The sequence below is a fragment of the Salvelinus fontinalis genome, chromosome 33, assembly GCF_029448725.1.
Source record: "Salvelinus fontinalis isolate EN_2023a chromosome 33, ASM2944872v1, whole genome shotgun sequence".
NCBI lineage: Eukaryota > Metazoa > Chordata > Actinopteri > Salmoniformes > Salmonidae > Salvelinus > Salvelinus fontinalis.
This window is the reverse complement of record NC_074697.1, coordinates 33,113,401-33,126,177: the sequence shown is the minus strand read 5'-3', so window position 1 is coordinate 33,126,177 and position 12,777 is coordinate 33,113,401. Positions and strand designations below refer to the sequence as shown.

General features: G+C 42.9%; 1 protein-coding gene across 4 annotated transcripts in view; it reads right to left on the bottom strand.

Annotated features, from left to right (window-relative positions):
- Window positions 1-6,141, bottom strand: part of LOC129832081 (BCAS3 microtubule associated cell migration factor-like) — a 326,378-nt gene extending 320,237 nt beyond the window's left edge. For 2 of the 4 annotated variants that reach the window (XM_055895830.1, XM_055895832.1), the window contains exons 1-4: window positions 5,653-6,137; window positions 2,830-2,920; window positions 1,865-1,919; window positions 1,542-1,617 (exon numbers count right to left, since the gene is read on the bottom strand). In XM_055895830.1, coding sequence (XP_055751805.1) covers window positions 1,542-1,617; window positions 1,865-1,919; window positions 2,830-2,900 — 202 coding nt within the window. In that variant the 5' untranslated portion in view covers window positions 2,901-2,920; window positions 5,653-6,137. Of the gene's footprint in view, window positions 1-1,541; window positions 1,618-1,864; window positions 1,920-2,829; window positions 2,921-5,652 lie in introns of all 4 variants that reach the window. The other 2 variants (XM_055895829.1, XM_055895831.1) reach the window with 2 other exon arrangements.
- Window positions 6,142-12,777: the final 6,636 nt, after the last annotated feature.

The window sequence follows — 12,777 nt, the reverse complement described above, 5'->3', positions numbered from 1 at the left end:
TGTTTGTCTACATAACCTGGTTCAAGTATTCATGACATTACCCTGAAAAAGGCATATGATGCCAAAACGTTGGTAAATAGCCAATAAATTACTGGGAGTTTATATATGGACTCTATTTTGATAGTTTATGCATTTCTATTCAGTCAACTCTGTAGACTGATTAAAACTTATTTTGATTTGACTATCAAAATAGAGCTGCCTGACAGTGAGATTTACCATATGTTCAAATCAGTGAAGAAAGGAGGGGGTCTGATCCAAACCTGGGCATTTCTGTAGCTGGCTGCATCCCAGAGACCCAGACATCATAACTGTTGTATGTGCCTGTGTCGTGTATGTATCTGTGTCAGTGTATCTCCCCACAAACATACATTGAGAATACAAAACAGTAGGAACACCTTCCTAACATTGAGTTGCACAACCCCCCCAGCACCTACAACCATAACCTTTTCAAAAGGTAGATACATCTTTTGTCTTACCCATTCATCCTCTGAATGGCACACACACAATCCACATCTAAATTGTTCCAAGGCTTAAAAATCCTTCTTTTAACCCATTTCCTCCCCTTCTTATACACTGATTGAAGTGGATTTAGCAAGTGACATCAATATGGGAGCATAGCTTTCACCTGGTCAGTCTGTAATGATAAGAGCAGGTGTTCTTAATGTTTAGTATATTCTGTGTATAATCAGTTTATAAAATACATTTTACTGCTATGTTTGTTGCAGCTATCTAAAATGATGAATCCTGGTCCAAAGAAACATGACAATTTTCTTTGTCGAGTTAAAAAATATTTTTGAATGAACTGTTTCACATTGTAGAACAATGTTTGGGGTTTAAGTGTTCCAGCGCATTCTTTTAAATAATATTCAACCCTAGCTACTTTGAATGTGTGTCAACTCTAGCCGCTTTTAATGTATTTCAACTATTCCTTCCGTATGGAACCATTTGCTTTACATTGACCATGCAAAGCAGGAACAGTGGAGTTCTAATTGAGTCCTCTTCAAAGGTTAGCGTAAATAACAAAGTGGTAGAATGTTTTATAAACACAGCCAATGATGCTGTGTCTAATCAACACATCTGCTGTCAGATTGAGGGAGAGATCTGGTGTGTGCGCGCACACAAACACACGTGCCGTTGAGATACATCAGGCCTGTCACTCAAAGTCCTTACAAGAAATGAACCATCAAATGGTTGACAAACAACGCCTGCCAAAGGAACTATTCATGTGTCACATTTAAACTGTTTTCTTCCCAGGCATTCTAACAAGAGGCCACTTATCAGCATATTTCAGGACACTCCAAATATTCTTGAACCTGTTTAAATATATGGTTGAACCTAATCTGTAGGTAACCTAACCTAATCCATATATATATATATATTTAATATATATATTTAATATATGGTTTAACCTAATCTGTAGATTAAAAATACCAGACAATAATGAGGCAAGTTATCACTTGTTATCAAAATGTGTGTGTCCACCTCAAGGGTGAACAAAAGACAGTCGAGGGGGGAAGCTTTGAAACTGTTCTTAGACTTACCATTGAGGTCAGCTTTCTCAAATCTGACCCAAACTATTTTCTCTTTTTCATCAGTTGGGGGTGCACCTGTGTATGCCTTGAATAGACAAAATTAAATCAGATGAAATTATTACTGCAGTCTGTTCATGTCATAGAATTAAAACTAGGAACTTCAATAGGATCTCTGTGGATAATTTGTGATTTAGTTAATATAGTTATTACGCCCTATAAAAATACCATTGACAGCCTGAGTAAACTAGTCAATCTTGTTAATGGTAACATGTAAACGTAATATACATTGATGTTACTGGAGAAAAGACGACAATCAATTGAAACAGTCTTACCTGAGGGACCACATCTTGGAGGAAGGTCACAACACTCTCCATATACGACTGCTCACTGTAATAACATAATAGCATTACCTTGCTGAATGTGTACAGTACCAGTCAAAAGATTGGACACACTGCACTTGAAGAAATGTTCTAAGTTCTTGAAACATTCCGCATTGACTGACCTTCATGTTTTAAAGTCATGATGGACTGTAATTTCTCTTTGCTTATTTGAGCTGCTCGTGCCATAATATAGACTTGGTCTTTCACCAAATAAGGATAGCTTCTGTATACCACCCTACCTTGTCGCAACACAACTAATTGGCTCAAACACATTAAGGAAAAAATAAATTCCACAAATTAACTTAACAAGGCACACCTGTAAAATTAAATGCATTCCAGGTGACTACCTCATGAAGTTGGTTGAGAGAATGCCAAGAGTGTGCAAAGCTGTCATCAAGGCAAAGGGTGGCTACTTTGAAGAATCTTAAATACAATTAGATTTGTTACTACACGATTCCATGTGTTATTTCATAGGTTTGATGTCTTCACTATTATTTTGCAATGTAGAATATAATATAAATAAAGAAAACCCCTTGAATGAGTAGGTGTGTTCAAACTTTTGACTGGTACTGTATACATACCTATAAGTATAACTTTAAAATGATTGCCATGAAGGTAGTGTATGCATAAGTATTATCTTTGCACTTTATTCAGTCAAATTGCTTGCAGATAACACTGTAACGCCATCTCTACCTCAGAAAAGTGGTAAGGAAATATATTGAACCAGATCATATCGATCCATAGCACTGAAGCATGTTTAAAACCGATGGTTAATAACAACCATCATGTGATGTTAGGTAATGTCATGTCTTTGCAAGGGGAAACTTATATTAGTTGGCAGCCCAGACCCATCCAGTGGAATTTCTGAAAACCTATTATTGTGTGTGTTTATTGTGTGTGTGTGCGCGTGTCCTTACGTGGCAGCTTGTGCTCGCACCACAACCCCTCCAGCACAGCGGCTTGGTCTGCGCGGGGAGTCTGATGCCATTTTGTCTCCAAGTCTTTATCCTATAGAGGAAAGAACATAACCATTAAACCCTGCTATTAGCTGATTGTAATTTATGTCTCTATTTCCATAAAGCCCGAGACCAGTAGATTTCCGTATAGGGCATAAATTGGACACAAAAAGTCTAAAACAGATTCCTACCACTTTTGGTTGTACTAATAGAACATTTTGTACTACAATATGTAGGCCTACCGGTACCCCTGACAGGCAACACAGTAAACCACGCCCCCACCCAAACAAACCTACCTGATATAACCAAGATTTGGGACAAATCACACTCCTATGAGTTCTAAACACATTACATTCAATAACTAGGATGTAGATCTGCTTTTATTTTCAATACGTTTCCTGTATCACATACCAATATGAGCTTGATTACCTTTGCTACATAAAAGTATCTAAAGGTTGTCATTAAAGCAACAATGAGTGAAAATGTTGTTCATTGACTACAGCTCAGCGTTCAACAACATAGTGCCCTCCAAGAACATCACTAAGGTAAGGACCCTGAGACTGAACACCTCCTTCTGCAACTGAATCCTGGACGGGCCACCCCAGGTGGTGAAAGTAGACAACACATCTGCCACGCTGACCCTTGACACTGGGGCCCCTCAGGGGTGTGTGCTTAGTCCCCTCCTGTACTCCCTGTTCACCCACGGCCGCGTGGCCAAGCACGACTCAAAAACCATCAAGTATGCAGACGACACGATGGTGGCAGGCCTGATCACCGATGTCAATTAGACAGCCTATAAGGAGGAAGTCAGAGACCTGAAAGTGTGGTGCCAAGACAACAACCTCTCTCAACATAAGCATGACAAAGGAGCTGATCGTGGACTACATTCACATCAACAAGGGTATAGTGGAGCGGGCCGAGAGCTTCAAGTTCCTTTGTGTCCACATCTCTGATGATCTATCATGGTCCACACAACAACACAGTCATGAAGAGGTCTCGACAACGCCTCTTCCCCCTCAAGTGGCTGAAAAGATAAGGCATCACCCCTCAGATCTTCAAAAATGTCTACAGCTGAACCATTGAGAGAATCTTGACTGGCTGCATCACTACTTAGTACGGCAACTGCTTGGCATCTGACCAGAAGACGCTACAGAGGGTAGTGCGTACAGCACAGTAAATCACTGGGGCAGAGCTCCCTGCCATCCAGGACCTCTGATAGAAGGCCCTAAAAATTGTCCAGCTACCCAAGTCATAGACTGTTCTCTCTGCTACTGCACGGTAAGCGGTACCAATGCACCAAATCTGGAACTTATGCGACTACAATGATCTCCCTTTGTGTCTAATTTGAAACTGCGCAATTCAAAAGTGACTGTCTTCTAGGTAATGTGTTTGTATTGCTATTTACTGTTAATTGTTAATGTAGTGGCTAACTGTTTTCTTTCCTTGTGTAGTGTTGTTAGCCAGCTGACAGTCTGTGAAAGCACTTGTTAACCAGTAGGAGAGAGGGGTAAGTTGAATTTTTTACATTCACCATCACTCCGTCAAGGGAAATATAAAATTGTTTCTAACAAAGCTACATATATTTCAGGATGTTGTGTATCCCTGGAAATAATCTGAAATTAAGTCAACATTACAGTTTGTCCAAAAAAGTGGTCTCCTGGCACAACTTACCTTGGGTATGGGATAAGTTGAGCTGCAGGACAGTATACATTATGCCCCCTAAATATGTCTGCACTGAATTAAATATTACCATTACCTTTTTAAAACCATGTCCATCTTTATTTCACAAACACAATTCAACACACCCGCTTTTTGTCTTAATTTTAACCCTGTTGTTACCTCATATCCCAGTGATAATGCCTTGCGTCATGCCTGGGAAGAAACACTTCAATTTGTTCAACTTGCCATTGGCAAAACTTAACCCATGCATGCGTGCGTGCATGCATTTATAAGCCCACACAGCTACAAGGATGCACTTTCATGCTAGGTTTAGGATTTCATATTGAAGCTTATAGGAGACCCCAATTGATGTATATAAATTATCTACTTTGGTTTTGATACAAGTATTATGAAACCTCTAACAATAAATTAATTTGACTTGGTGAAAATCTTTGTTTTTTTACTTGCTGAGCACCATTCCATGCGTTTTTTTCCTTCACAGGCAACATGAAATGATGACCTCTAAGCTAAATATTTGGTCAAATGACACATTTTGTGTATGGTTTCCTAGAAGGGTGGCTCAACGTACCTGTTTAGCTCAATTTACGCCACTCTCCCCTAGTTACGTTAGCTAACTTAGAGCCCTCTTGCGGTTTGGTTTTATCTTTGTAGCTAATAAGTTTCCAGACAAATGGTTATAGGAACTTGGGTTAATAAACCAACGAACTAATATTGAACAGGTAACGTTACACGAACTACTGCTAGCCTTGCTATTTGCCAAGGATTGCAACATTTGCTATCTAACGTTATCTAGTTAAAGATGGTTCCTCCAGCTAGATGGCCAGCCTCAAATCACCAACTGAAGACGACTTAGTTAGCTAACAAGCAAGCTTAATACCTGCTGATATGAATAGTTTGAGGGTATAAATGCCAACATTGTTTGATAAATGTAGCTATAGTAGCTTGCTAAGTTAGCTGTGTCAAGAACAAGAGTCAGTCTTGTGTCTGAGACAGCAGGTAGCTAACCACCACCAGACAACATAAATTGTCAAACACCAGAAGCTACATCTATTTATTAAATATCATTCGCTTAACCAATTAATTTATGTGGTATTCAATACATACCTAGTGTGTTGTTTTCTAGCTAACGTTAGCTTCTTTAGTTCAACGGAGCTCCTTAGCAAATGCCACAAAACAGTGGGAAAACAGTAGAGGTGTTGAAGAGACCAATGGCAGCATTCCTGTGCATTCATCAAGCCAATCAAGGTACGACAGAGGCGGTGTTGTAGGTCCTCGACCAATCAGAGTGAACAATAATACCGTTTCTTGTGAACTGTAAGCGTGGTCGCAATATTGGGGATAGCTTAGTGAGATCTGACCTGAGCCCACTCAGACACCCATTCCAAATAAAAGATACAAATATGGCGCATGCACAAAGTGCAACAGCACTACAAAAACATCCTTCTTCAGACACCCACATACGGGTCGAAAAGTCCCTGTGAGGGGTATCATCTCATGCAAGACAAAGGGAGTAATCTATCTCATCACCTGTTCATGTGGGAAAGCCTACGTAGGAAAAACGCATAGCTGAACACCGCAGCTCAATCAGGTGTAAGAACACTGACTACCCAGTAGCAGCTCACTTTGTTGAAGCTAACCATCCCATCTCCTCCCTCAAAATACACAGGCATTGAGCATGTTACTCTACCAAGGAGATGAGCTAAGTTGAGATCCGCCTATTGGACATCCTCTCTAAAACCATTGACCCCTAGTGGTCTGAATATTAACTTTGATCTCAGGCCCTTGTGACATTTTTTTATTCTCTCTCTCTCTCAAGTCTTATAAATTGATATATTCTTAAAGACATTGGAAACAATTACATATATATGTGAAATGTATTTAATAATGTATATTGATGCTAATATTATGTACAATATCTAATTATGTTTCCATATTATAATAGACTAATACAGTTGAAGTCGGAACCTTAGCCAAATACATTTAAACTTAGTTTTTCACAATTCCTGACATTTAATCCTAGTAAAAATTCCCTATCTTAGGTCAGTTAGAATCAACACTTTATTTTAAGAATGTGAATTGTCAGAATAATAGAAGAAATAATTATTTATTTCAGCTTTTATATCTTTCATCATATTCCCAGTGGGTCAGAAGTTTACATACACTCAATTAGTATTTGGTAGCATTGCTTTTAAATTGTTTAAAATGGGTCAAACATTATGGGTAGCCTTCCACAAGCTTCCCACAATAAGTTGGGTGAATTTTGTCCCATTCCTCCTGACAGAGCTGGTGTAACTGAGTCAGGTTTGTAGGCATCCTTGCTCGCACACGCTTTTTCAGTTCTGCCCACAAATTTTCTATAGGATTGAGGTCAGGGCTTTGTGATGGCCACTCCGATACCTTGACTTTGTTGTCCGTAAGCCATTTTGCCACAACTTTGGAAGTATGCTTGGGGTCATTGTTCATTTGGAAGACCCATTTGCAACCAAGCTGTAACTTCCTGACTGATGTCTTGAGATGTTGCTGCAATATATCCACATAATTTTCCTCCCTCATGATGCCATCTATTTTGTGAAGTGCACCAGTCCCTCCTGCAGCAAAGCATCCCCACACCATGATGCTGCCACCCTCGTGCTACACGGTTGTGATGGTGTTCTTCGGCTTGTAAGCCTTCCCCCTTTTCCTCCAAACATAACGATGGTCATTATGGCCAAACAGTTCTATTTTTGTTTCATCAGATCAGAGGACATTTCTCCAAAAAGTACGATCTTTGTCCCCATGTGCAGTTGCAAACTGTAGTATTGCTTTTTTATGACGGTTTTGGAGCAGTGGCTTCTTCCATGCTGAGCGGCCTTTCAGGTTATGTCGATATAGGACTCGTTTAACTGTGGATATTGATACTTTTGTACCTGTTTCCTCCAGCATCTTCACAAGGTCCTTTGCTGTTCTGGGATTGATTTGCACTTTTCGCATCAAAGTGCGTTCATCTTTAGGAGACAGAACGCATCTCCTTCCTGAGCGGTATGACGGCTGTGTGGTCCCATGGTGTTTATACTTGCATACTATTGTTTGTACAGATGAACGTGGTACCTTCAGGAAATTGCTCCCAAGGATGAACCAGACTTGTGGAGGTCTACAATTTTCTTTCTGAGGTCTTGGCTGATTTCTTTTGATTTTCCCATGATGTCAAGCAAAGAGGCAGTGAGTTTGAAGATAGGCCTTGAAATACATTCACAGGTACACCTCCAATTGGCTCAAATTATGTCAATTAGCCTATCAGAAGCTTCTAATGCCATGACATAATTTTCTGGAATTTTCTAAGCTGTTTAAAGGCACAGTCAACTTAGTGTATGTAAACTTCTGACCCACTGGAATTGTGATACAGTGAATGATATGTGAAATAATCTGTCTGTAAGCAATTGTTAGAAAAATTACTTGTGTCATGCACAAAGTAGATGTCCTAACCGACTTGCCAAAACTATAGTTTGTTAACAAGAAATTTGTGGAGTGGTTGAAAAACAAGTTTGAATTACTCCGACATAAGTGTATGTAAACTTCTGACTCCAACTGTATATTCCATGTGCTGTAAACTATTGTCTTTTCACAGTTTCACTCAATTCATTCTAATCAACCTAATAATTATGACACACCCCTCACTATTGTCATTGGTTGATCTAATTGTACTCTTTGTCTATATAACCTGTTTCAAGCATTCATGACATTACCCTGAAGGCATAGTGATGCCAAAACGTTGGTGTTTTACCCAATAAATTACTGGAAGTTTACGTATATATAGAGAGAGAGACAGTGTGCGACTCTCTTTATTTATTTATATAGCTTAAAACATCTAACGAGTCTCCCTCCCGGATCCGGGATCCTCCTCATCAAAAAAGCTGACTAGCATAGCCTAGCCTAGCCTAACGGGACAGGGATATCATATAATATAATTTCATGAAATCACAAGTCCAACACAGCAAATGAAAGATAAACATCTTGTGAATCCAGCCATCATTTCCGATTTTTAAAATGTTTTACAGCGAAAGCACAATATGTATTTATATTAGCGCACCACAATAGCCAAACACACAACGCCATGTTTTCACCATGTTTCCACCGCATAGGTAGCTTTCACAAAAGCCACAAATAGAGATAAAATTAATCACTAACCTTTGGACAACTTCATCAGATGACAGTCTTATAACATCATGTTATACAATACATTTATGTTTTGTTCGAAAATGTGCATATTTAGAGGTACAAATCCTGGTTTTACATTGTGAACACGTAGCCACAATACGCCAAAATGTCCGGAGATATTTTGGACAGTCACCTAATCTAACCAAAGAACTCATCATAAACTTTACTAAAAAATACATGTTGTACAGCAAATGAAAGATACACTGGTTCTTAATGCAACCGCTGTGTTAGATTTTTTTTAAATAACTTTAGTACAACATACAGCATGTGAGACAGCGCTCACATATTCTCCGCCTTGTTGGAGCCAACATTTACCACAAAAATACGAAATAACATCATAAATATTCTCTTACCTTTGTTGATCTTCCATCAGAATGTTGTGCAAGGAGTCCTAGTTCCAGAATAAATCGTTGTTTGGTTTTAGAATGTCCATTTCTTCTGTCGAATTAGCAACTTTGGCTAGCATTGTGGCGCGAACATGCCCATCAACTCTTGGTGCCTGGAACGAAAAATTCAAAAATTCCCAATAGACGTCGAATAAACTGGTCAAACTCGGTTGAAAATCCTACTTTATGATGTTCTTCTCATATGTATCCAATAAAATCAGAGCCGGAGCAATTCGTCGTGTATACCGAACGCTTTTCAGAAGACAATGTGAGGTTCCCGGCGCCCAATTGAAAACTGACAAAAGAGTGGACCTGTCACTCCAAAAGCTCTCATTCGGCCTCACATCAAGCTAGACACCCCATTCAACCTTCTACTGCCTGTTAACATCTAGTGGATGGTGTATGAAGTGCATACAGATTCATAAATATAATCCAGTTGAATAGGCAGGCCCTGACACAGAGCCCCTTTTTCAGAATTTTCACTTCCTGTCTGGAAGTTTGCTGTCAAATGAGTTCTGTTTTACTCACAGATATAATTCAAACAGTTTTAGAAACTTCTGAGTGTTTTCTATCCAATAGTAATAATAATATGCATATTGTATGATCTAGAACAGAGTACGAGGCCGTTTAATTTGGGCACGATTTTTTCCAAAGTGAAAACAGCGCCCCCCTATTAAGAAGAAGTTTTAATGTAATGTTGCGTCCCATGGTATAGCCTACAATTAGTATACATGGGTTATTTTAGGGGATTTCTACACTGGCAATTTTGAGGCTTAATCTGTCACTGGGAAACCGGCCCTTAATGAGCAAGTTGTCACAACTTCCACCGAAGGTGGCTCCTCTCCCTGTTCGGGCGGTGCTCGGCGGTCGTCGTCGCCGGCCTACTAGCTGCCACCGATCCATTTTTTCCTTTTCGTTTGTGTCTGTCTGTTTTGTTTACACCTGTGTCCTATTAGTTAATTTCGGTGGGTTTATTAACCTCCGCTGCCTGCTAGTCCTTGTGCATGATTACTTGCTGTTGTTACTTTGTTAGGGGTGCGTGTTTGCGCCACAGGGTTTTCTTTCTCACGGTAGTTGTACCGTTTTGGAATGTGTTTTGGAGTAGAGATTTCTCCTCCGTGTGTTGCGTTTATTTCCCTGTGTGTGGCGACTTCATTTGGGCGTGTTCCCCCATCTGTTGTTGTTGAGTTGGGACTTCTAAATAAACGATTGTGCCACTGGGACTTCCTTGCTCTCCTGCTCCTGATTCCTGCACCTCCCTCCTCTTAGGAATCCCGCAACCCCACACCACCATTCTCCACCGTCTGGAGACTGCCATGGATCAAGTGATGGCGACGATGGAGAGATGGGAGAGGGGTGGCCTGCCTACCCCTACACCAGCCACACTCCAACCAGCACCACCACCTTCTCCGGCGTCATCCGGCCCCAGCGGTATTCGGCTCACGCTCCCGAGGGAGTACGATGGGACGGCTGCCGGCTCCTTCGGGAGGTGAGAGCGTGAACGCCCTCGTCTCCTGCCTGTCAGCTCTGGAGTGGGCCAATGCGGTCTGGGATGGACCAGACTCGGCGAGGGACCACTACCCGGGTGAGCGTCTGTTCTATCTACGGCAGGAGACGAGGAGCACACAAGACTTCGCTCTGGAGTTCAGGACCTTGGCCGCCGGCGCAGGGTGGAACGACAGGGCCCTGATTGACCACTATAGGTGCAGCTAACGTGAGGACGTCCGCAGGGAGCTAGCATGCAGAGATGCTACCCTCACCCTGGACCAGCTAGTGGACATGTCCATAAGGTTGGACAACTTGCTGGCTACGCACAGGCGTCCGGATCGAGTCCTGTTGGTTCCACCCCCCAGCACCTCCGCTCCAACCCCCATGGAGTTAGGGGGTGCTGCAGCGAGTGCGATCGGAGGTGGAGCCCCTTCCTGCACTGGGTGTGGACGGAGAGGGCACACTGCAGACCGGTGCTGGAGGAGCTCCTCTGGGAGTCGAGACGGCAAGCCGAGCACTGTTTGGACACCCCAGGTGAGTCAGCACCAGGCTCACCTAGAGCCCCCTGTTGGTCACATGTATGTGTTAATTTCTTTCCCTGAGTTTTCCCCCCATTTCCCCCCATAAGCCGCTAGTAGATTCAGGCGCAGCGGGGAATTTTATGGACCGCAGTTTCGCGCATAGGTTAGGGATTCCCCTGGTTCAGATGGACAAACCCTTCCATGTGCACTCCCTAGATAGTCAACCATTAGGGTCAGGGGTGGTCAGGGAGGCCACGGCTCCACTGGACATGGTTACGCAGGGGGTCATGAGGAGAAAATGAGTCTCTTCCTCCTTGACTCTCCTGCGTTTCCAGTGGTGCTGGGGATTCCCTGGTTGGCTTTTCACAACCCCACTATTTCGTGGCAACAGAGGGCTCTAAAGGGGTGGTCAGAGGAGTGCTCAGGTAGGTGTGTGGGAGTTTCCATCGGTGCAACGACGGTGGACAGTCCAGACCAGATCTCCACCGTGTGCATTCCCCCCGAATATGCCGATTTGGTTATCGCCTTTTGTAAAAAGAGGGCGACCATATTACCACCTCATCCACGAGGGGATTGTGCGATAAACCTCCAGGTAAACGCCGCACTTCCCAAGAGTCAAATATATCCCCTGTCACAGGAGGAGACGGTGGCTATGGAAACATATGTCTCTGAATCTCTGAGGCAGGGGTATATTCGGCCATCCACGTCACCCGCCTCCTCAAGTTTATTTTTTGTGAAGAAGGAGGGAGGTCTGCGTCAGTGCATTGACTATTACGGTGGGGTACAGTTACTACAGCGATTGAGTCATTTCACGGAGCACGCTTCTTCACAAAACTGGATCTCAGGAGCGAGTATAACTTGGTGCGTATCCGGGAGGGAGATGAGTGGAAGACAGCGTTTAGTACCACATCTGGCCATTATGAGTACCTCGTCATGCCGTATGGGTTGAAGAATGCCCCAGCCGTCTTCCAATCCTTTGTAGACGAGATTCTCGGGGACCTGCACGGACAGGGTGTGGTGGCTTATATCGATGACATTTTGATATATTCCTCCACACGTGCCGCGCATGTGTCTCTGGTGCGCAGAGTACTTGGGCGACTGTTGGAGCATGACCTATACGTCAAGGCTGAGAAATGCGTTTTCTCCCAACAGGCCATCTCCTTCCTGGGGGATCGCATTTCCACATCAGGGTTGGTGATGGAGTGTGACCGCATTGCAGCCGTGCGTAATTGGCCGACTCCCACCACGGTAAAGGAGGTGCAGCGGTTTTTAGGGTTTGCCAATTACCACCGGAGGTTTATCCGGGGTTTTGGGCAGGTGGCTGCTCCCATTACCTCACTGCTGAAGGTGCGTCTGCGGTGGTCGGCTGAGGCGGACAAGGTTTGAGGACTCTGTTTACCGAGGCTCCCATGTTGGCTCATCCGGATCCATCTTTGGCATTCATTGTGGAGGTGGACGCATCCGGGGCTGGGATTGGAGCCGTGCTCTCACAGCGCTCGGTCGCGCCACTGAAGCTCCGCCCCTGCGCTTTCTTTTCGAGGAAGCTCAGCCCGGCGGAGCGAAACTATGACATGGGGGACCGAGAGTTGCTGGCTGTCGTAAAAGCTCTGAAGGTTTGGAGACATTGGCTTGAGGGGGCT